The sequence below is a fragment of the Rhea americana genome, unplaced genomic scaffold, assembly GCF_003343005.1.
Source record: "Rhea americana isolate MKP2758 unplaced genomic scaffold, rheAme1 scaffold_123, whole genome shotgun sequence".
Lineage (NCBI taxonomy): Eukaryota > Metazoa > Chordata > Aves > Rheiformes > Rheidae > Rhea > Rhea americana.
Genome location: NW_028185295.1, coordinates 981,340 through 1,004,980, shown reverse-complemented (window position 1 = coordinate 1,004,980; position 23,641 = coordinate 981,340). Strand labels below are relative to the sequence as shown.

At 38.0% G+C, this 23,641-nt stretch overlaps 1 protein-coding gene across 1 annotated transcript in view; it reads right to left on the bottom strand.

Annotated features, from left to right (window-relative positions):
• NRXN1 (neurexin 1) overlaps nucleotides 1–23,641 on the bottom strand; it is a 702,150-nt gene that overhangs the window by 198,760 nt on the left and 479,749 nt on the right. Inside the window, exon 15 of the mRNA XM_085325818.1 lies at nucleotides 15,992–16,173. Coding sequence (XP_085181944.1) covers nucleotides 15,992–16,173 — 182 coding nt within the window. The remainder of the gene's footprint in view (nucleotides 1–15,991; nucleotides 16,174–23,641) is intronic.

The window sequence follows — 23,641 nt, the reverse complement described above, 5'->3', positions numbered from 1 at the left end:
GCTTTCCCAGCTCTAGGAATTTTCCAGATTAAAGTTTTACTTTTATGTATCTGATTTCATTCAAAGAGATTTTTAATTTGATCAATCAGGATTCTTTCAGTAAGTTATTTATTTTGTCCAGTGCTGATCTCTTTCTCTCTACTCTTCTTCAGCAGGCTGCAAAAATCCCATCATTTTCTGCTTTATTCAGTGCTACCCAGGTCAGATCACCGATCTTTCTACATCAGTATCTTATGTCTGGCAGTGAACAGCAACACAGAGGTTAGCACATGTGACCATTAAACGGGTAGCCCTCAATTCGCAAAACGCATCTACAATGCCAAGGTTCACCCTAAGTAATTTTCCCAATATAGGCGTACATGCTTCGACTTGGAGAAAAACACAAAGCTATCAGCCTTCCACTCTAAATATTTGTAACAAAAGAACCAGCAGACTGATAGCAGGGGGAGGGAGGGGAGAAGAGAAAAAGAAAGAAAAAATTCCTAAAAATCAGCGGGGCTAAATGCCAAAATGCTGCTGTCCCCTCTCCAGTAGGGACGAGGGGATGTATGTCAGGCCTCCTCTCTTCTTCCCTTTGAAACTGTAATTTAGTATCACTCAAAATCAGCGAGTCCCACTGCAGGGCACCTCCTCTGCCTTCTCCACCTGCTGCAAAAGGCGTTTGTGGCTCCAGCAATATATCCGGCTCCCTCTACATCCTCCGGCTCGCCACAGGCAAGTCATTTCCCTGTCATTAGAAACTTTCTTGCAAGCTAACACTTAAGAAGCAATTAAAAAATACTCCAAGTCAGTAAGCTTTCCAAAACATGGATATACATGTGCAAAATTCACATGCAGAAGTCAATCTTGTTTATAATTCCACAACATTTCAAAAAAAAATCCTGACAATGTTAAGAATGTTTCTGATAATCACTGCATGAGTAGTACGTGTGTGGGAGAACATGATTCAGGCAAGGCCATTTCACAGTCTAGATTTTTAACATTACTGTACATTACAGGAAAAATATAGCACGAATCTCTCAAACATTTTCAGTGAAAAAAAAGAAAGGGCTATAGGGAACCAATTACATTTGCCAGTAAAACAAAAGCATTTGTGACCAATGCCTCTGAAGGTCAGAAGTAATAAGCTTGTCAATGTACCACTATTCCAGATATTATACCTGTGTCAGGCAATAGCAAAGATTAATATGGTAATTAGAGAGCAACATTTCTGATACAACACAGATAAAGCAAGAATCCTGACACAGTTATAACAGCTATTTTATTCTTTTTTTCTTCCAACTGAATGAAAGGACATTTATTACCAGCCTGGAGAACTTCTATATTTTGGAGCAATGAAGCAAGGGGACCTACTTCTGTGATCACAGAAGTACAGAATAGCTGGTGAAATTGTATCACACAGATTGGGGAAAGTAGAATAGAAAACATGATTAAAGGGCAAGGCGGCAGAGTTCAAGGGAGGTTTACCTCCCTTGCCATGGAGTAAACATCCTCATTTTGTACTGCAAATGGTTGACAGCAGACAAAAAACAAGGCTACTGATTCACACCTAAACAGACCACCACCAACTCTCACTACAAAAAATTCTAACCCCATACCCAAGCCATTGCAGTCCAGATCAAGTTCCTGCAGRTACAGCAGGGTTTGGGCTCAGGGCAACATGCTGCCTTGTTCCAGAGGAAACCCCCASAATACAGCCCACGGATTAAGGTACATTCAGAGTTTCAAGATTTTATCCCAGAGAAACTGTCCCAAAATTCCCATATATACACTTACAGTATAACACGGTTTTATGACACTAGCCCCAACTTGGGATAATTGTTTATAGCTAAAGAAAATTTTTTAAGATCAATGTTCTGTTAAAAGCATTAAAAGCCACATTCCCTAATGTGAAGGAGTCAAAGACACTTTTTAGAAATAATACATGAAAGCTTAACTTCARTGATTCGTGAATGACTATTATCTGTTAGAAAAGACTATAATATGTACATACCACAGCAAACAGAAAACTTAAAGCAACATTTCACACCAACTCTGCAGTTTTATCTGTAGCCRATTAACTGGCCAAATAGCTCTAAAACTGGAAAAATGAGTTCATCTCAGTTATTCTTGCAACATAACCAAACAAATTTTGCTCAGTAATTCACACAGCCCATTASAGTTATTTTGGATTTACACTAGGACAGCTCAAATTACCTCACTGCTCCCACACACCAAGCACAGCAAATGCTTGCTAACATTTGAGAGGTGGGCGAGCAGGCAAAGTTAGTTACATCACCACCACCTTTCCTACCAGCTGAGCAGGCAGCACATGCCAACAGGCTGCAAAGCCTCGCCAGGGCTCCCTTTGCTCAGCCCAAGAACAGTGCTCAGAGAYAAAGCTTGGACTAGATGATCTCCAGGGGTCCCTTCCAAACTTACCGATTCTATAATTCAACTCCTCCTCGCACTTAGGGGCACYGCTAGCATCAAGCACTAGGTATAAGCAAAAGGGGATTTTTCATGAGGCAAAGGGAGAAAATAGGCTGAMATCAGAATCTTGTGTTGTTGTGCACATTATTACAGTTCATTGATGATGCTAAGACCAATAGATGATAAAAGAAAACGCTTGTAAGCGGCTAGCTTTGGCCCTCTTCCATGGCTTTAGGAATGGACGCAGAGGACCTCACCACACTTGCATCTAAACATTCATACAAGTGCTTAAATCATTCCCGGACCTAAGCTTTCCAGTTAAGAACTGCAGCATAAATAGGGGTGCAAAGCTTGAAGGGATCTCACTACACTCATCACACACTAGCTACAGCAAGTATATCCAAGCTAATCTTAGAATAATTACATAGCAGTGGTCTCCACGACATCCYTCGTCCTACTATAGGAACATAGACTGGTTTTAAAAAGCATACATTGACAAGGCCTGCCTACATAACTTATTCCACTGTTAACCATCAAACACAGCTGGAAAGTTTTCCTAAAGCACAATCCAGGCATTGTTGCAAATTAAACCAATATTTCTTACCTTATCTTAACAAACAGGCATGACAAATTAATCACAGTCCTCTTTACTTGTATATATTAAGACTGTTTTCACATCCAGTCACTCATTCCCTATCTTCATGTTTATAAACAGAACAAAGTCAATTCTTTCATTTTCTTCTTAGGAGCTATACATTCATTAAACCATAGATTTAGTGTTCTTTTAGTAGCTCCCTATTTTACTTACCTCTTTTTTTCAAAGCACAACACTGGAAACTAGGCATACTGCTTCAGCTAAGGTCCCAGCAGTACTGGGTAAACAATTAACTCCTCTGCCACCCCACATGTTGTCAATACAGCCCACACCATGCCTGTCTTTTTCTGTAGCAAATTGCAATCAGCTGGAACTTCCCAAGYCTTTTCTGTAAAGCTACTGCTTGGCCACAATTACCCCCCATTTTATAGCTGCGCATTTGATTTTTCCATCTTAGGTACAGAACTCTGCACTTTTTTTTTTTTTTGATAGAAATTCATCTTCCTGATTTCAGACTATTTATCTACTTTATCAAGCTCATTTTGAATTTTAATCAGTTCTCCACAGTGCTTGCAACCCCCATCTCCCCTCCTCCCACACTAGCACAGCTTGGTGTCACCATGTACCACACTGCAGCTGTGACAATGAGGCATGCCTATGTTTTTCGGGTTTGAACATGCAGTGAAAAGAAAGAAGAAAAGAAAATCAGTTCCTTAAGAATGTCAATCTAAATAGCCAACAAAATGTTAAAAAAAAGTAATTAGGCAAAGAAATAGAATTTTTAACCAGTATCTTCCCAAGCAGCATATCAGTTGATCACATATCAAAGCTGCAATAGTTTTTCATTTCTGGTGAAGACACTGCCCACGAATTCAGCCCTTGGCAGCCTCTAACCTTGACTATATAATCGCATTAATAAGGAACAGGAGATATAACCAGGGGAAGGCTCTCAGTTTATTTATGGACCAGGTAATATGGGATRGATAACATTAATTCTTGCAGTGCTTTTAGTCCTGTTCCCATTTTATTATGTTTCATGGAAGCAAATACACAAATCATATTTCATTACGTACTCTATATTGCCCTGTGATTTTCTAGAATATATTAAGTGTGGAGCCATCTTACTTTAGCCTCAGGTATATATCAGGTGTTTTTCCAGGCAAGCAATTAGAAGACTGGAAAGTAGCTCTCAAAATGCTCCTAAGAATTGATCCACAGAGAACAAATCTAGAAGCATCAAGTGACTGAAGCATCCCCTGGCACTGTTACAGCCAAGAGTTATTGCTCATTGAGCAGAGTGACTTGCAAACATGTACACAAAACCTTGCAATTAAAAAAAAGATATTCCTGAAAACCACAGACTACCTCCCCAAACTCAGGAAAGCTGCTATCTCACAAAGAACATGAGCATGTAGATATATACCACCTGCTAAAAACAAATCCTTCCAAATCAAGGACTGACAGTGTTACATCAAAACATTCCTTACAGTTAGTTTTAGTGGAAACTTCATAGTACTTGCACTGAAAAGTCCAAAAAACTCTTACTTTGGAGAAAAGAAAAAAAAAAGGCAGTACAGAATCCCCTTGCCATTTTCTGCTTGCTGAACAACAAATCAAAACACTAYTGAAACTTGAGATATCAGGGAAGATGCTCTAGGAAGGAAATAAAACAAAACCAACTTGTCAAATGGGACTCCCTGCTGCTGAGTACCATGTGGTRCTCTAGTGAGCTGCATCTGTTCAGCTATTAAACACAGTGGTGACTATGATACCGACAGCAGTGACATTATCAAATACGCTGAGTGGTTATTAAGGTTCTATAGGATAATCTTTTCACTTTTTATTTTCGTTGTAGAAGCTACTGTAAAGTAACTTCATGTATGATAATGCTCTTTGTGCTTGTCCCTAAAAGAAAAGGCACCACTACATAAACCACAGCGAGTCTTAAAATCTTCATCTGCTCTGCAAGGAAAAGCCTGGGTGCCTTTGCTCCAGGAACTCTCCGTCGTTCCCTAGAATTCACTGTGTCAGAAAAGAAACCCTGTGTGGGGAACTCCAGACCATAAGGCCTCAGGATATTACTGGTGTTTCACAAGGGGCAGTAGAGATGCAGTCTGTAGCATTCAGCGCATCAGCAGAAAGTAGCAAGTCCATCAAGGGTGAGAGCTAAACAGAAAGGAGATTCCAGCCCCCAAACTGTGCACAAGACCCACTGGAGGTGTAATGCTGCAGCCTCACCCCCCACTGCAGTGGTCCTGGATGGTGCTGGACCCAACAGCTGCCCACCGCAGCGGGAATGCAGGGTAACGGCTGCCTTCCCCATCCACAAGGAGCAGCTTTCCCTGGACTACAGGGAATGCCTAATGCTGCGGTAGCTAGCACCCAGCACGATTTACGTCGCCCTGAGGGGACATCCTGACTTACACTTGGTCCTCGACTGAGCATAGATCATCAGTGACAAATTCTAGCACAAGAAGTTAAAGCTGTGGCAGTAGTTCCTCACTGGTGTGGATGAAGGCTGCAGGATAATTTCACACAGAACTGACAAAACTGAAGGAACTGTGCCTTCCCTTTGGTCCTGGGTATCTCTTATTCCGCGTCATCTAGGTAATTATCGCAAGGCAAGGAATTCATGAGTCAGTTCCTTGAGGTAATCCACTAGCTAATTTGCAGCTCTGCACTGCAAACAGGTTTTCAGGAACACAGAGATTTGTAAGGTTCTCTAAACACTTGCCAGGAAAACCCAACTTTTGTTAGGCTGATTATTATACCACCAGAAAACTGACATCAGTCCATAAAATCCTTACCATGTCTGTTATTGTTGCAGAAATTATTGGGACCGGCATGATCTAAGGAAAAAACCAAAAAGGCTTACCAGTGGCTGCAGTACATTGTCGAATGGGAAAAATCACTAAAAAATTGATAGGGCAGGCAAACGTTATGCAGCTATAACTACTGCTGGGGTGCTGGTGGTGAGAGAAACAGCAGCTCAGCTCTGAGAAGGAGAATGTGGTTATACAGTGATATACCAGAAGTAGAGCTACACTAGTGTCAAGTGTGTTACGCTCAGTTCAGAGAGAACACTGGCATATTACTGAAAAGCAAATGAAGATACAGTTGTAAACCTGGATTTCAAGAAATCCAGTTAAAATCTCTGCTCTGACATTATTTCCTGCATGGCCCTGGTACAATGAGATAGTAAAAGTTTGGCAGCTAACATGGATGGAAGCAAGAACGAGGCTTAGTGTGTTCAGTCCTGCTCTCCACTATACCAGATTAAATTCAGTCATTTTACTACAGCAGTGCCTCACTGATACAGTGATGTAAATAGAAAGTAAGAAAGGCTCAGGATGATAAAATAATCTAGAAGAAGAAAACAAACTAGCATTAAATGTTAAAACAGGTTTCCAGTTTGGTGATGACACTGAAGCATCACAGGGCAAAACCTGAATTAAGGTTTTTAAGGTGGGCTAATTAACTAATTATGAGTCACAATTCAGGTAGTATCTCACCGAAACAGAATAGTATTAAGACAAGCTTTCCTTATTAGCACAAAGTGATTAACTGTAATAGCAATGTTTACTTTAACAAATGCCCGAAGCAAAGCAGCAGGCTCTGCAAAATTGCCTCTGCATCTTTCACCTTCCAGCAGGAGTTTTCCAGTCTGATGCAGACCCTATTCATATTCACTCGTACTTCTGCAGTTTCATCAGACTAATTACTAGAGGAATCAGTGGGATCAGATTTATTTGGGGTTAGTATCAGAATCTGCTCAGGGTGTCAGCAGTGCTTTTCCCCTACGCCAGTTCTGCACCAATAGGCTAATCTTTCTGACTGATATTAAAAATGGTACTGTTCATACTGCATGTTCTTGAAAAACTGCTACATAAGTACTTTGTGCTCTTGCTTACACTACATCCTCACCCTCATTTAAAGCTCATAAACTTAAAAGACATAGAGTTAATAGGCCAGATCTTTGATTCTGGCTTATATTCGTAAGAAATGCCACCTTGATGCTGTTCTGTGCACGCCCAGCCCTCTTTCAATGGGTCACAGCAATCTGAGAGCCACTCGCACATATTCAAGCTACCATCAGGAGCTAAACGCCTAGCCTTGGATACTCTGAAAGTGATGACATTGCTTGCATCTGTCACTATTTCTTCAAAACAACACATCTTCAGTCCAAAGTGCCTACAACCTGCACGATCTGCACAACAGTAGCTCCGAATGTACGATGTTGACACACAATGTCCACAGATATCCCACTTGTTTTTGTGCCCAGACTACCCCAGGCAGGTCTAGCAAGGGGGAGAGGGAGTACAAATATTTCTTTGTGTGACCTTCTAAAGTTAGACTGGAACTAGACAGTAACAAGCTAAGAAATATTATCAGTGCTGACCCCATTGTATTACTAGATATAACAAGCAGCATATGCCTAATAACATATATAATAAACAGAGAAATATGACTGACCACGTAGTGTTGATGGACAAAAGTGGCTAGCTCCTGGAAACCGATCCGCAGTCATCCAGAGCATTCATTCTTCAAATAAGCATGTACTAAAATAATTTCCTAAGATTTTGTGTTTCTTTTGTTAGGTGATCTTCTCAATTGTTCTGCTATTGCAAAGAGTCAAGTATTTTTAAAATCTTAATATAGTTGCTAAAATGTCTGCTAAATTTTTCATCAATTCTTTTTATACACAGCAGGGTCTGTAAAAGTTAAGGCCAAGTTACTAGCATATCTGTAACCTTTGTATGCAAGGATGTTGTACAACCACCAGCACAAGAAATTTTGGGATTCAAAGGATCATAGTTAGACCTGGGATAGGTAGAGTCAGTTTGCGTAATTAGAGTTTAAAGTATAACTCTTTAAGACAGAAGTGAACTAAAAGGCAATGAGAAAAATAAAACATCAACAAGAGTTGATGTCAACTGGGTAGGCTGCTGCTATGGAGAAAAGATGGGCTATTAATTTATCTGTGCATCATTAATTAAACTCTCCTGTCCTCCTTTCTGAAGCCAGAAAGTTGGTAAGTATGTACATAAATAACTTAAGAAATATTCTAAGAATATCTCTCCTAATTTTGGCCACCTGCCTATTTGGTTTGTTCTTGCTGCTGCTATTCTTTAATTAAATTGACCTAATCAATGGTCCTGCACAGGAAGGTCTTCCATGTAGTACAACTATACAGTGACTACCTCTATAGTAAATTCTCTGTTCCTCTACCTATACAGTATTTCTCTTTCTTTGGGAAAGAACTGGTATACTATCACCGAGACCCCTGGAGGTTGCCACTTGCTTTCATTGGGATTCACTGGGACTGCAGCTCTTGCAACAAGAGGTAGAACATATATAGTCATATGAATTTTTGTTAGAGTGCATGGCAGAAAAAACTTAGTGAAAAAGGAGGAAAAGGAAAGAAAGAAAGAATCTGGCAACAAAGACTACAAGTAATACATATGATACTTTAGAGTTTAAAAAATGACAATGTTACAAATGAGAGTTACTTCACGAAGAGGTCATGAGCCTCTTTTAAGTTTATCTTAATTAAATATGCTTCCTCTTTTGCTTGCCTCTCCAAACTGGTCCACTTCATCTCTAAAAAATATATGGTTTTCCTTGGTCAAATTTATGGTAAATTAAATATTCCTTGTTCCTTCCTTATTAACTTATTCCTTATAGTTTTAAAACTTGACTCAGATCAAAATCCATCTATTCTTAAACTTTTTATCACCATATTTAAATTCAGCAAGTCCCCAGCAGGAGTAAGTTCCATATTTATGTTCTGTCCTTGTGCTGAATCAGAAGTCCCATGTTTGTACAGTTTGCAACAGCATAGTCAAAGGAAGACTGATCATCAAATTCAATGACAAAATACTGGATCCTAAGGAGTTCACCAGTGGATGAATTCATTTACAGTGTACCCTTGAGATATGCAAGATGAGAAGGGATCCTGGAGTCCATCATCTGGCCTTCAAGCTTACTTAATGGGGCCATGTGCCATATTTTTTCCATATTGCTATTGGAGGATTCTAATATGACCAAATGTGTGAGCCAGAAGAAGTGTTTTAAATATTTATTCATCCTCAGACAAGTTCTACACCTTGGCTAGAGGAAAGCTCCTCAAGAGATCAAGAGCTTCATCAGCATTGAGGGCTGGAATGTTTTGCCACCGATACATGGTATATTAGCCGTGAACTTAGGACCTACAGGTCGTGCAATTTTCTCTCACCACGAGGTGGGCAGGTGGTGACTCCTTCATCCAGTATGCTTTTTGGAAAGGAAGCTTTTATTCTCCCAAAAGCATGGAAGGAGTAGGGCGCATACAGGATTTATGAAATTGGTAGAGGAAGAAGTGAGAACTTCTATTTATACCTAGACAGAGTGAGAAGACAAAAGGAGCTGCTTCCCTCAACCGCATTTCTGCAAATAGGAAATATCGGCTAGGAGATCAGAGGCACCATGCGAGCAGGAGGACTTCTCTTTGCAGTGCTCCGTGACTGCAGGCACAGCCAAGCCCTTGAACCGTATCAGCTCGCTGAATTCCAGTCACCTTGTTCACCTCTCAGTAACGCACCAACCTTGTCTGTTCCACCGAGAACTAGCATGTTCCTCCCAGCAACTTGGCCTATTCATGGCAAGAACTGACCACTGTCACTCAGTGCTAAATCCTGCTCGGGAAAACAAAAAAGCAGCTTTCTTCGAAAAATAGCTTTTGGATAACAGACCACGCAGAAGATTCAAGTTCAGGCATTAACAAACAATTTACATCATAAAATCCTTTTCAGAGTTTTTAAATCTCTCTCTCTGCTAATAAAAACCAGTAACTTCACGGCATACTTTCAAGACATGGCTTGACCATTTCAGTGATTTACTTTTTTTTTTTTGTTTTGTTTTTCCGGCAAACTCAGATCTTTAACCTCATCAGCGAGGTAAATGATTGCTCCATTTAGCACAAATTCCCTAGATTAATTTGTTGCTCCCATTCTAATTAACTTACATTTGTGTACATTGAATTGCATTCTCATCTGCCTGTCTAGTCGCATAAATGATTCTTTTTTGATTGCACTTCTTTCATTATTCAAACCCACAAGCAAGTCCAGAAATCTTTCTTTCATAGTAATTTTTCTTCAAATAGCTTATAGATTAACGCATAGTCTGGTTGCTGAGTTTTTGTTCCCCAAAGAGAAGAACACACACTGCCCATAACAGTTAAATTCCCTACAGTATTTCCCCAAAATATATATAAATTTGAAAAAAGCACAAATAAATATAAGTATAATAAATTAAGCAGCATCAAGTATCAGCAAAATTCTAGTTCAGATACCATTAGTCTTAAGTAATTTTCCTGTGCATCAAAGTGGCAGAATATTAAATAGCACAATTCTGCTAACCATCACGATCCACAGTCTTTCCAGAGCTTCAGAGTGGATCACTGAGATCCACTGAGCTGATAAGACACAGGTCTGATTTTCAAGGTGTTGGGTATATTCAGCTTCCATTGACTTCAGTCTCTTTTGTACATGCTCAGTACTTTTAAATATCTGAAACCTAGTTCTCCGTTTTTTGGCCCTGCCTGGATGTGATTATTACATTTTAAAATCATTAACTTTTCTTGCATATATAAGCCATCACTGCCCTCATGAATCACAGCATTGCACAGGTACACATAATAAATAAGGAATTTTATATCTGAAAGTCAATTATTAGAAGAAATATTATCCTGGGAATATTTTTTTTAAGATTATTAAACTCTTCCTGGGAAAATCAATTAGCTCCAATATGAACCATTAAAATCAAAGCGATTTTTACCATCAATTTCACTTCAGGTACATTCAGCTCTCTAGGCATTGATCCAAATATAGCTAAGTCAATAGGAATCTTTCAATTGATTTTCCATTAGGTATTTAGCCCAAGACATGTGAAGTACTCAGAAGAGAATAATAAATTACTCTTAAGACTTTGCAATTTTAGTTTCTTGTACACTTACACCTAGAGGTCTGATCTGGTTTTACTTTGAACATGAACTCTTACATGGGTTTTACTTTTTTTCTATTTGCTTAAAGGAAGCCATTACGTTGGAATAAATTGAAAGTGTCCACATATCATGTACATCTAAAATAAAATCTAAAAGAATCAGCTCTTAAAAACCTGGTACATAATAATACTGCATAAGCGAAAGAGAGAGGGAGAAGAACAGTAAATAATGGTCATTCTCAGTTTGCCAACAGTTCCAGAGAACCGAGCAGGAAAAATGTTGACTTTCACAGAATTTTCCATGACCACAAGGCTGAAAACCAAACCCATTTGATATCAGTATTAATTTTGGACATAAAAATCAAGATTTTATTTGAAAATACTAAGTTTTTCCCTATTTTTTTTTTCAATTGAGTATATCATGTACAAAAACTAAAAGAATATCTCATAAAATGGGGAACCAAAGGACTCTGGTATTAAAACTTAACTTTTTTAAATGAAGAAATTTTTTGAATCAAAGTTGACATGAACTCACAAAAGCTTTCATTTGAATTTTATCTGCGTCTTTGTCATGGAAAAAGTTTCAGATGATAATGCCCTTCCTCCATATATATTTTAATAGATGTAATATATAAATAGTCGTGACAAAGAGTATAAACTGAATTTGTTTGTGATCTAAACCCCAATTTTCTAAAAAGTGTACTGTATTTCTTCTTATATGACTGTTTACCTAGTCATTAATCATAACCTCAAAAGCTTTACAAATACATTTTGAAAATCTAAATATAGTATTGATTTATCTATCATAACAGTAATGCTGCACCTTCACAGTATTTCAAATTAATTGTGACTTCCATTGCATATATTCATATCGTCTGTCTGTAGTCATACCCACACATTTCCAGTTAATATGCTACCACATCTTTAAAAATAGTTCCTCACACTTTCCCATCACAGTGTTAACCTTATCAGCTTACAGCTTCCTTACAATATTTTTCCTAATAATATTAAAGATAATGGGGGTGGGGAAAGCTGTCCTGATATCCCTACAATCAGTAGATCTTGAATCTAGTGATTTCTTTCTAGTGTTGTACATGTACTATACATTTTACGTGGGATTTCCATTCACTGGAATTATGGGGAGTTTTTCTCCAGCCTCACTGGGAAGCAGTTTAGGCAATGTTTGCTGCCACATCCATTTTACTTCTGCTGGTGGCACACATGGATGTTTGCCATCAGAACAAACTTCACCTCATCACTTCACCTACTTCAGCAGATCCATGAGATATGTAACTAAATCTACTTCATCACTCTGCTTGAGATTGTAACACAAGTGTCTTCAGTTTAGCTTACATAGCTAAAAGCGTTTCTTCTGGAATTGCAAAGATTTAAGATCTAAAATCCTCTATTGGCCTTGTCACCAATACAAGCTTCCCAGTCTAAATTTCAAAATTAGCAATAACTACAAAGACAAAACATTGGTTTTGTGCTCTCAAAACATTTAGATCCTAATACAAAGGGCACAAACAAGGAAAATACAGCAACTGCAGGCTCTGTTCAACATATACACAAAACACTACACATTGGCATATACCTTAAAGTCTTCCACTTTAACAACACAAGATCAAAGTATGGCAAAAATATGTACTTAAAACAATTTTTAAAAGTGGCTGAAGTCTATCAATGGAAATCTTAACTTTCTAGTAGAGTAAATACTGCTTGTGGCACACTGAAGAATGCCACCTTACTATGCTACCAGCACCGCCAGAAAGAACAATTTTAGTAAGATTTCTTAGTTGTTGCAGCATCTTTGTCCAATTTCTCTTTGTTCCTCACCACAGAAAACCTGGAAACGCTAGGCTGTGACAGCAGAGTGCTTGCGAAAGACGATGACTTATATATATATATATCTACTCTTCTGTCTAATGATCTGGGAGAAGAGTATGGGAAAAGAAAAAAAGCATAGCTAGGAAGAGCAATACTGACTGCACGTTATTTTAAATGTTTCCTATACTAACAATGGTTATTTTGGGGGATTAAATGATTACTTTAAATAAACATGTTTCTAACCTAACACTGAAGCTGTGATTCAGATGATCAAGTAGCAATTTTCCAAATCAGAATTTGTTATGAGCTTGATTTCATTATTAGGTTTACATCGGCTTTAAGTAAACAGTATAACAAGGAGGGCAAGCACACATTAAAGTACCTAATCAAACCTGTAATTTCCTCTTCTACTGCTAGAATGAAGAAGGTTAAGAGGAAGCTCTCTCATGTCTCTGTTCTGAAACATCCCAAGTAAGTACCCTTCTCAGTATGTTAGTAAAGGCTTTATGAAGCCTATGATTTAAAGTTTTTAATTCAAAGCAATAGTTACAACTGTTCTTTGCCATCATACTGCTGAAAATACAATTTGAACTTATCATCACACATCCCTCTTAAATTTTGCCACCAGAGAGGATCCAAGCCGGGTAACAGGGAAGCTCCACAAGAGATAGAAGAATCAGTTTCCATTATACTGAAAAACTGAATCCCCAAATAATTAAACCTTCGAAATTATTACAAAGTTATAGCTGGTATAAAACAAAGCTAAGTTATGCATGCATAGTGCACGTACATAGGCATATACTGCAAATGCTCATGCATATTCATTATACAAACATATGAGTTAGTGCATGCAAAGAACATGCAGAATTAGGATTTTCCTTCCTTCTAATTTTTCCTCCTTCCATCATTCAGATCTTATACGTGTTTCTGGTTATTTAACAGATAAGCCATTCTTAGCTATATCTCTACATTGGCAAAAGATGGAAGTTTTGAGTAACACAATCCACCTTTTACCTTTATTACAGCTAGTTTAATACAGAAGCTTCCAGTTACTGAAAGAAAATTAAACTTTATTCCAATAAAATCATTTTTCCACTATAGCATATAAATGGGCCTCTCCATTTCTATGTTCTTCTTCATTTTTATAACCATGATGTTTCAAAATATCATGCTGAGCTAAAACAGACCTCAGGTAAAATTCTCAGATGTGTCTACAGTTCCACTGAATTTAGTAAGATGTATGTTCTTAGATAACATGAGCACTTTGAAAATACTGCCTTCCAACTTCCTTTTGAATATTATCCTTACCTGAAATAGATTCTGGGAAATTATATCCCAGCAGTTTTCCAAGCTTTATCTAACATTGACCACCCTTAAAAAATTCTTTTCAAATTTGTTAGGATATCAGATCAATCCCTTTTTATCTCCACTCTAGAGAAATGATAAAGAGAAGAAAGTTTCAGAAGGTCAGACTTTACTTCCAGTGAAATTTCTGCAAAGTTATCATGGATTTTTCTCTGAACTAGAGAGGGCTTCCTGAAGGTTGCTAAAGCCTCTTGCAAAGACAGGAGGAGGAGGCCTAGATCACCTCATGGAACATGATGCTAACAGGCCTTTTCCTGCTTCACAGAAGCTTCAAAAGACTGGTAAAAGATAATATATGAATTTCCTCATCATTATTAAATCGGTAGTTTATGATGACAGAAAACTCTCAATTATTCTTTTACTTTTACAATCTGTTACTACAGCATGGATGTAAGCTATTCTGGGAAAAAACACCACTTATGACCTGGTAATTATTTTTGCACTTTGATCTCCAACTCATAATCAATGATCACAGTCTGTTTCATTTTAAAATGGAAAAAAAACAAGGCTCAACAGAAGATTGCACGAATATTGCTTTGATAAACTTCATATATATTAAATCTACAAGAAAAGTATACTTTAAAGTACTACTGTACTACTGAAAAAGATAACAGTGTGAGAAGAAAGCAACAGTGCACTCCACAGCGGGTGGACCTGCCCTCAGGTTGCAAAGAAACAGGCACCTGATGACTAGGCACCTGATGTGAGGCATGGCTTTGGCAAAGCAATTTTTTAAATTCTCTTCAGCAACCCAAAACTTGCCTTGAAAAATGTGAACTTTCAGCTTTTTTGGCATCTGGAAGAAGTTGCTTGGTTCACATTTTTAAATTAGGATTGTACTATGCCATGCATGTCAATGTAAGAGAAGGGTATAGACAACCTTTAAATTCCATTTAAGGCCTTCTTTCTTTATTTACTTAAGTCAGGAAAAAAAAAAAAGAATCATGTTGGTCTACAATGCAAGACTGCCTTTAAGAAATAAGGAACCCGGGAAGATTGAATGCCATAATTCCCTCTATTTAGTAGTGCTGCTCCTTATGATTTGAAAATGATCACTGCAGAATACTTTCTGAGGGTAAAAGTGTAATTGGTTATAGATCAATAAGTAATTTCTTTCAAGAAGAACTATTCTCGTTCTGAAAATAGCAAGATTTTTAAATCAAAATCAAGCTAATACATTAACAAAGTTGAGATTAATCTAAACAACAAAATTTGATATTGCCCTAGTTAAGTTTATCTTAACTGACTGTTTATTTATGTTGCCATAAAAAATCCAGGTACTTCCGATTCTGATTGCTAGTTATTTGCTTTAAGTAGCTGAAATTACTTTTTTGGACTTCCCAGCATGACACCCTTACTTTCTGCTTAAGATTTACCATCACACAGCAATGGTGAAAACACAGGATAACTTCTAGTGTTAAGAAAGAGCACAGTCAATTGTGGTATACTGCAATTCCCCCAACAGGTTTCAGATTAAATCCTCCAGAATTAATGCACCTTCCTCTGACATTGCTAAATCCCATTTTATGTAATTAGATTGCAGTAAACTGTTATATCTGTACAGGTACTACCATGTGATTTTTAATTGAAAAGCCATATAAGGCAGCTTTGTATAAAGTAAGAACCATTTTGATAATGTGTGAAATCCTGTAGAGTATTGCATGCTACAGGCCATTATCATCTAATTCACTCTTAACCCTAAAAGGTTAATTAACAAACTGCTGTACTTAGATTAAAACCAAAAACAAACGCCACTAATACAAGAACAACCAAGACATAAAGAAATAACATGCACTTGTTAAAAATACTTACGATATGCAGCTCTAAATAATCTCCGAGCCCAGTAGAACTGTCCACTCGTACCAACACGGCCTCTTTTTGAACAGTACTAAACCCTATGGCCAGTCTGTCCGCACGAGTGCTTGGCCGATCATTAGGAGGCCACGTGTAAGTGATCTGTCCACCACCTTTGCTAAATATATATGTTGTTCCCGCTGTAAAAAAGAAATAAAGAGAATTAGTTCCTTGTATCAGTGTAAACACATATGGAAAATACGTGCTCTACAAAAATCAAGCTATTCTCTTGTAACACATTATTCAAAAAACAAAACAAGGCTATATTTCAACATGAAGGGGCCTGTAGTTCTCAAAATTTTGCAGTAAGATAAATATTAGTACTTTTTATGTAGTGCAATCAACACAATATAATTTAATTGCACGTACAGCTACTTAAAACACCATGGCTCTGATTCAGAAATACATATGCTTGAAGTTAAGAACATGCATCTGTGATGTGCTGAACAGGGATGAATTGAGCCCAGTGCTTTCCGAACGAGGTCTACATGGAGAAGAAATCACGTAATTCCAGTAATCCCATGATCAACAATAAATGCAGCTCCACATATCAACTTGGTTTATGCAATGAAAATGCCACGCACCACATGATACATCATCATGCCCAGCAAAGTAAGGTCTTATCCAATGCATTCAAGTAAGACTTTTACAGATCTCAGGTTTATCAGYTTGTTGCAGACAGAGGTAACACATGAAAGGGTAGAAACATGCTTTACTGTGGAAAACATGCCAGGACAAAAAGATACCAATCTACTATCTAAATAAGCAATGGCTTTTTTTGCCATTAATGCCAATGTGTAAGTTACAAGGGTGGAAATCTTTGCATATTATTTCCAGAGTGCACTTACAAAATCTATAATCTATTTTAAACAAGCATTGTAATCTCAGACCACCAACACTCAGGTACTGAACTTCATCACCAACTGCTACCAGTATATTTCCTAAGAACTAAAATAGCAGCACACCCATTTAGAACTTGTATCCTAACAACAGCATGAAGCATGCAAAGTGAGCATTTCATCATTCATTTATAAGGTCACTATAGGCTGTACACTTCTCTTCTGTAAAGAGAGGTAAAAGCTTAGGAAGAGAGGTTAGAGCATGGTAAAAATAGATGTAACAGCTAGTTATACTAGCTGTTCTAGATTGTCCCACCTTGAGGATACTCATAGATTTATTACATTTAACTCAGTTTATTTCAGCAGATACTCTCACTACATACTTTCCATGTCCACACAAGGACTAAGCACAATGCAGCATACAAAAAGCTGTCATTTTCTTACTTTCTTACAAGACTGACCAACAATTTTGTGAGCATACGAAAGGGTTGAAAACCCCATAGAGATGTAGATTTTTAAAGCTGAAAACAAGAAGTGTTGTATAGTTGCATCACTCCTTCAGTTTCCAGACGTGTCAGAATCTTACCCTACTGTGGAGAGAGATTGCTTTGTGTCTCTCTCAAACTAAAAATATTATTGATCTTTTTGAAAAGATACCCTTTATTTATTTCTAATTTCATTTTTCTGTATGGAATTACCTACCTACTCACTCACGCTTTTCCAGTACCATCATTTTTTAATATTTTGTGCACTGTGTGTAGAACTTAAAACTGTAAAACTCATTTTAAATCAACAGTCTTGTGCAACTGCACTGTGCTTCAAATAAATCCCTTGGCTTTGCTTTCCTTCTGGTAAAATATCAACCTGCATGTGTGGTAGAAAGACTTGTCAACTTTCTTTAGCAAAGACAAACACAGCAACAGATCTSATATCTACAGTTCTCCTCACACTCCCAGAGAAATCGGAGTTTATCATCATTATAAGGATTTGTACAAGTATAGTGACAGCAGGGGCTGTGCCGTACAGAGGGTTGGTTATGGATATGGGCAAAGGTTGGCTGGCTGTGGGCTCTACACGACAAAAAGCTATCCTCCCTCTCTCCCCTCCCTGTTTTTCCATACACAGTCCTGTGAAATGTGCAATAGTTTGGTGCACGCTATTAAGCAAGGATGGCTGAATCTCCAGGGCTAGGGCGCTGCAGCGCAAAGACACGGTGGACAGGTAGTATCACTCCCGATGGTCAAAACTGGAGCCAGTTGTGGAGTGACAGACTTTGGATACTGACACATTAMTCTCCCCAGCAAAAGGATTTACTCTGTGTTGCTGAAAAACTGAGAGCTTGACCCAAAGCTCATGCAAATTAGTGACAGTGTTTTTGCTGACTTCATAAAATATCGTGTCAGGCCATGAATGAGGTTCTTGTAAGTAACAAAAACGGGAAGGCTAAGAAAAACAACTCTGTACGCTTCAATGTCACACATGATACTGTTAAAACAGCGCATAAGATTTAAGTGGGAGGGCATAATTCTCCTTTTCTTGGTTGTAACAGATGTGTTTACAGAATAAAGAAGACAAAGAAAGAGCCTGCCAAGCGATGGAGAGTCATATTGAATATAATGACCCAAAAATAAGTCTCCAGATCTGAATAACGACAGACTCTGTTGATATTCTCATTCAAAGGTAACCTTGGTCAGTTTTTAGCTATGTACTGCCCATCAAATAAACGGAGGAAGAGCAATTCATTGCATACTACTGCTGCACTAATGCCAAGGTCAATGTGAGTAGAGTTGGATAAATCTTGCTGCAGATCCTAACTACTCAGAATCAACATTAAAATTACGAAACTTGTCTTTTATACAAAATAACGTGYAGTTTATGTTTTTTATATCAAAGGTTTCCCTTCTTCATAACTCTTTATTTTGTAGCTCTTCATACTAGCTGAGTGTCTGATAACAGGCTAATTAATCTGTGTTGACGAATACAGATCTGCCTTTGTCTAAGCTACACAGGGAGTCACGTTCTTTGAATTTCCTGTATTAATTATGAAAAAATGGGTCGGAAGCCATTTGAGAATAGGTCCTCTAGTRTTTATATTTCAAGAAAGACAAATATAATAATGTAAAATTTATTACTTTGSGATTGATCTCAGCTTACAGCCCAACCTTCCATTAACTATTAAACGGTAGAAACTTAGCGATTTTTCAGAACCACCCTGCTTACCATCAGCTTCAGATCTGTTAAGAAACAACAGAGGAAACCTATTTCACTCGCTCCACAAAGGCTTTTATGCTCTCTGACAAACCTGACAATGTCTCTGCCATCCTTTCAGAACATTGCCATTAAAAACCAGCCACCTTCCTTTCCTTTTCTAGCTTATGGCACTGTGTTGTTTGGGATTTATCATCTTAAGAGAACAGAAAGCAGCAGAATTAGCATGTCAAGCACAGCAATGCCATCAGCACAGCATTTCTAAGTGGGCAAGTTTCTAACAAGCCAGTTCTATCTCTCAGCTGCAGAATTAACTGCACAGTTCTTTATGTGTCCATGCATCTACACAATGTTTATAAAAAACGCCYGTACAGCTCTCTGAAATTCTTGGCCATGAAAGAATGATTCCTACTGTAACAAACTGCCAGTGGTCAATGGCCTGGGTCTCTCAAGCCCTACTTGTTTGCAAAATTCATCTTTATGAAATAGCTTATTAATTTCAGTACAGCCTGGAAGCAACTCAAGGACATCAGCTTACCTATACAGTACTGAAGAGATGAATATTTTATTTAGTGCCTATTTACTATATCTATTATTGTGCATCACTGCAAAGCTTTTCAATATTTATTGCTCTGAAGTCAAATCTGATGGAGTTCAACAGTTTGCTCAAATCAAGCAACAAACCCATAGCTTTCTACCTTTCTCATATTCATCCCAATTTTGTCTTCAAGATGTATTACACCGAAGAGTAATGTACATAATTCCATTTTCCCATATAGCACCAGTAACAATGTTTATCTTCAATACGAAAATGGCAGCTTTCAATTGCTGAGCAACAGAAAGTGACGGTTTTATTGAGCTCTGGAGCCCAATGAACTATGATTCCACCAGATATTGCTGGAAACTTAATGACTGAACCTTTTAAATTTCAACAATGGGCATTCTAATTGCCCTTTCATTGATACTAAAACTATCTTTAACTATTATAAAAATATGAAGAGTAAACATTATTGGTTATAACAAGAAATGATCCAATAACCTAATTTTCCTCCTTCTCTATGTTACCAGTACTTTACTTCATTTTGGGATAGAATGTGAACCCTCTTATTCCCACAGATAAGAAATTACTTGTCTTGATAAACCCACTGAATTCAGTGAGTCTATTTGTGCAGGTTACTGTTAATTAGCAAGAGTGAAGAGTTCACAGTATAAATCTATATATGCACATATACAACATCTGTATGAAAGCATTTTAATCACACTTACTGTGCTCATGGTACCACATAAAYCTCCATTTAATAATTTTTTTATACTTTCACCTTCATATTTTCATCCTGCACACAGCTGACATTTCAGAAAAAATGCACAAAATTTTCCATATGTAGATTTGTACACATTTTCTGATGTAAGTACAGAAAAGAATGTTTGAAGTCTGAAAGATGACCTTGCTGGGGGGGGAGGATAAGGGGGTGTTTAAAAATTAACAGTTTGGTAGATTAAAAAACAACCCTTTAGTATGTTTCTTCTTAGACTCTGATTTAAGTGTTATTAATTATTTACACAGAACAGAAAACACATGCCACAGAGCTGAGATGAGAAGGGAATGGCCATTAAGGTTAACCATGGGAAGAAGACGGGAAGGGCTGCTGAAAGAATTATTTCAAACTGAAGATTGTACACAACTGAACACTTCCCAATGACATCCTGGTACATTCTCTCCCCCTAACCTGGGCAGCAGCAAGAATACAGACTGTAACTGGTTCACTGTAACAACTACACCAAGCTTTTCCAAGTACAATTTGCTTAAAAACAGGATAGGTTTATGGGATGTGCAGGGAGAAGTTTCTCAAAGGGACCATTGCCTGTAGCCCTCCAAAAACCTTGGATGATTTTTGGGCGGGGGAAGCTGTTGTGCTTTCTTTTTATTTAAAAAAAAAAAAAAAAAAAAAAAAAGACTGTGTACTGCTAGTGTGGATAAGAACAGAGAAATGCTGTCTTCTTCTCAGGCAGGTTTCCTCTTAGGCTTCTGAATGGTGGGGTCTTGGATGATGGGGTCTAGCACTGATAAAGCCTGTTGCTGCTGGGGCTGGTTATGAATAGCTCCACTAATGATGTCTTGCTACTTCAGATAAAGATACTGATGAAAATAAAGACAACTGAAAATCTCACTCTCCCATCTTCAGCCTTCCGTGGGACCGACTTTTCACTATGCCAGAGTTAAGTTCTAAAATTCCATTTTTCTGTAAACCTGTAGGTCTGAGGCCACATCATGTTTACAATGACTGCTGCAAGCTGAACTTCCARTATTGTCTATGATACTACTGAGGCACCTGTAGTCTCCGGATATGTTAATACTGCACCAGTTGTAATCTAGAATTTCACAGCATGAGACGTGACTTAAAAGTTATGGTCAAGAAGCTAGTTTTACCCAGACAGTAACCGTATGAATATGAGCTCAATTAGCTCAATCACTAGCCACATCAATTCATCAAAATGAGTCAAGAAAGCCGCATCACCAATATATACAAGATGCTGAAACAGAAGAGCCATCAGTTCATTGCTGCTGTCAGCTGCCTCTTCCAGTTTGTCTAGTCAATGCCAGTATCAAAACGGTAGAGACAAGATACAGCCTTYTACCCTTGATAAAGAGAAACCATGATATGTAACTACCATTAACTCAAATGCAGCTTTACATTATATTATAGATTTGTTCTACTCAAACCACTCCAGAGACTCTTACCAGATCCCATCTTTCAATACATCAAATCCAAGTTTGATAGAGATCTATATAAAAGTGCTGTGCATGGTTTATTATATTCAGCTATCTTTCCCAAGAGCTGTCTCAAGGTAAAGGTATGGGTAATTACAGAACACCACAGTCTGAAGTCAAGTCGAGCATCCTGGCCTTTGGAATGACATTTACTGCAGATTCAAGGCAGTAACAAAGAAGCAAAGTCTTTACCTCGGATCACTAAAGTTGCTATAGGGAGCTTAACCAGCTCAGCACCATGTCCTTCCCTTTCTCCCTCCCAACCAACCAACTGAACACAAACAAGAAAAAAGAAATAAAATAAAATAAAAAAACCCTCCTTTCTTACTCCTGCTTTCCTCCAGTCTACGGCTACAGTATTAGAAGAGTATTATGGTCTGGAAAATCCTTTGTAGATGACACAATAGCATTCTCACCCGTATACAATGACCCCGTGGTCTTCCCAMAATTTGACTTTCTGATAACAGACTCTTGACTGAAAGGAGTGCTCCACATGACATTGGCCATCGGCTTTACTAACAAAAATGCATCTTCRCCTTTGCCTTCAGGCACTTGGACTGAAGCGTGGACTGATTCAAATTAAAACTCTTATTTGAGTCAAGGCATCAAAAGGTTTTCCACTCCACACTGCCAGAGGCCACTGAAGCATTAAGGACTGAAATCTCAATTCCTTTATCACCGCATCAGGGACTGGCATTATATTAAGTCATCAGCAGTGATTATTGCCAAGTTGGTTCTAGGGCCTCAGCCGTCAAACATCAAACAAATTAGTGAGGAGACATTTCAGCATGGCTGCAGCGTGGACGGGGACGGAAAGAGATTACAAATGGAGACCTTGAATTTCCTGAGAAATTAGTGGAATGCTTCGACATTAAATAAGTCATGTCATATCTCTCTCAGCCCAAATACATGTCAGTAATGCAAGAGAGAAATGCTTTGTCCATGCAGGAAAAATGTCAAAACTTATTTAATTTAAGACCCTCTAAACATTAAAGCTGCTATACAAACCTTCCTTGTTTGTACCTTTGTTGTTTATATCTCGTCATTTATATTGTACACTGCAAGTCATAATGAAGTGGGAGAAAATTTACCCCATTGCAGTTCCAATCGCTGTTGGAATTTTAGTTTCTCAATTTCAAATGTGAAGTCCTATTTTCATTGCGTTTTTCTATGGAGAAGAAGCTTACGCAGCTGCACCACACTTCTACTGTCCTTGCTCATCCTCCAATAATTTTTCAATCCAATAGCCAGGTTCAGCCAAATTTGGGGGAGAAGGAGGTAGAAATTTCAAATGTAATTAACTCTTAGTAGTTGAATGAAAATCAGTGACTGGGTAAAGGAGAAATCTGCAGAGCTCACCCACCGTACCTTCTGTATGGCAATAACCTGTAGGGCATTTGACAGCTCTATATTGGWGGGGTGGGCAAAACACTCAGTATGCTATGTTAGCTGAATAGCTGTGCCACTCACATAGCATGTCATCAAGAGCACTGGGAGGAGGAGAGGACAGAAGCTGCACTTATTGCAAGGAGAGATGGTAACATTTGAGAAACAAGGCACTATTTCACAAGAAATCGGGATTCGTTAGTTTTGCTGCTCTTAGAACAACTTGTTCCTATACAAAGGCAAAATATGTCATGTGTGTATCATCATATCTGTAATGAGGATATATAGCTGTATTGCTTTCAACAGGGTTACTTAGAACTAAATATAATAGATTTATAAAGAACTAAAACTGGTGAGTAAGGATAACACAGAAGATGTATATATCCATACAGAATTAACCAACTA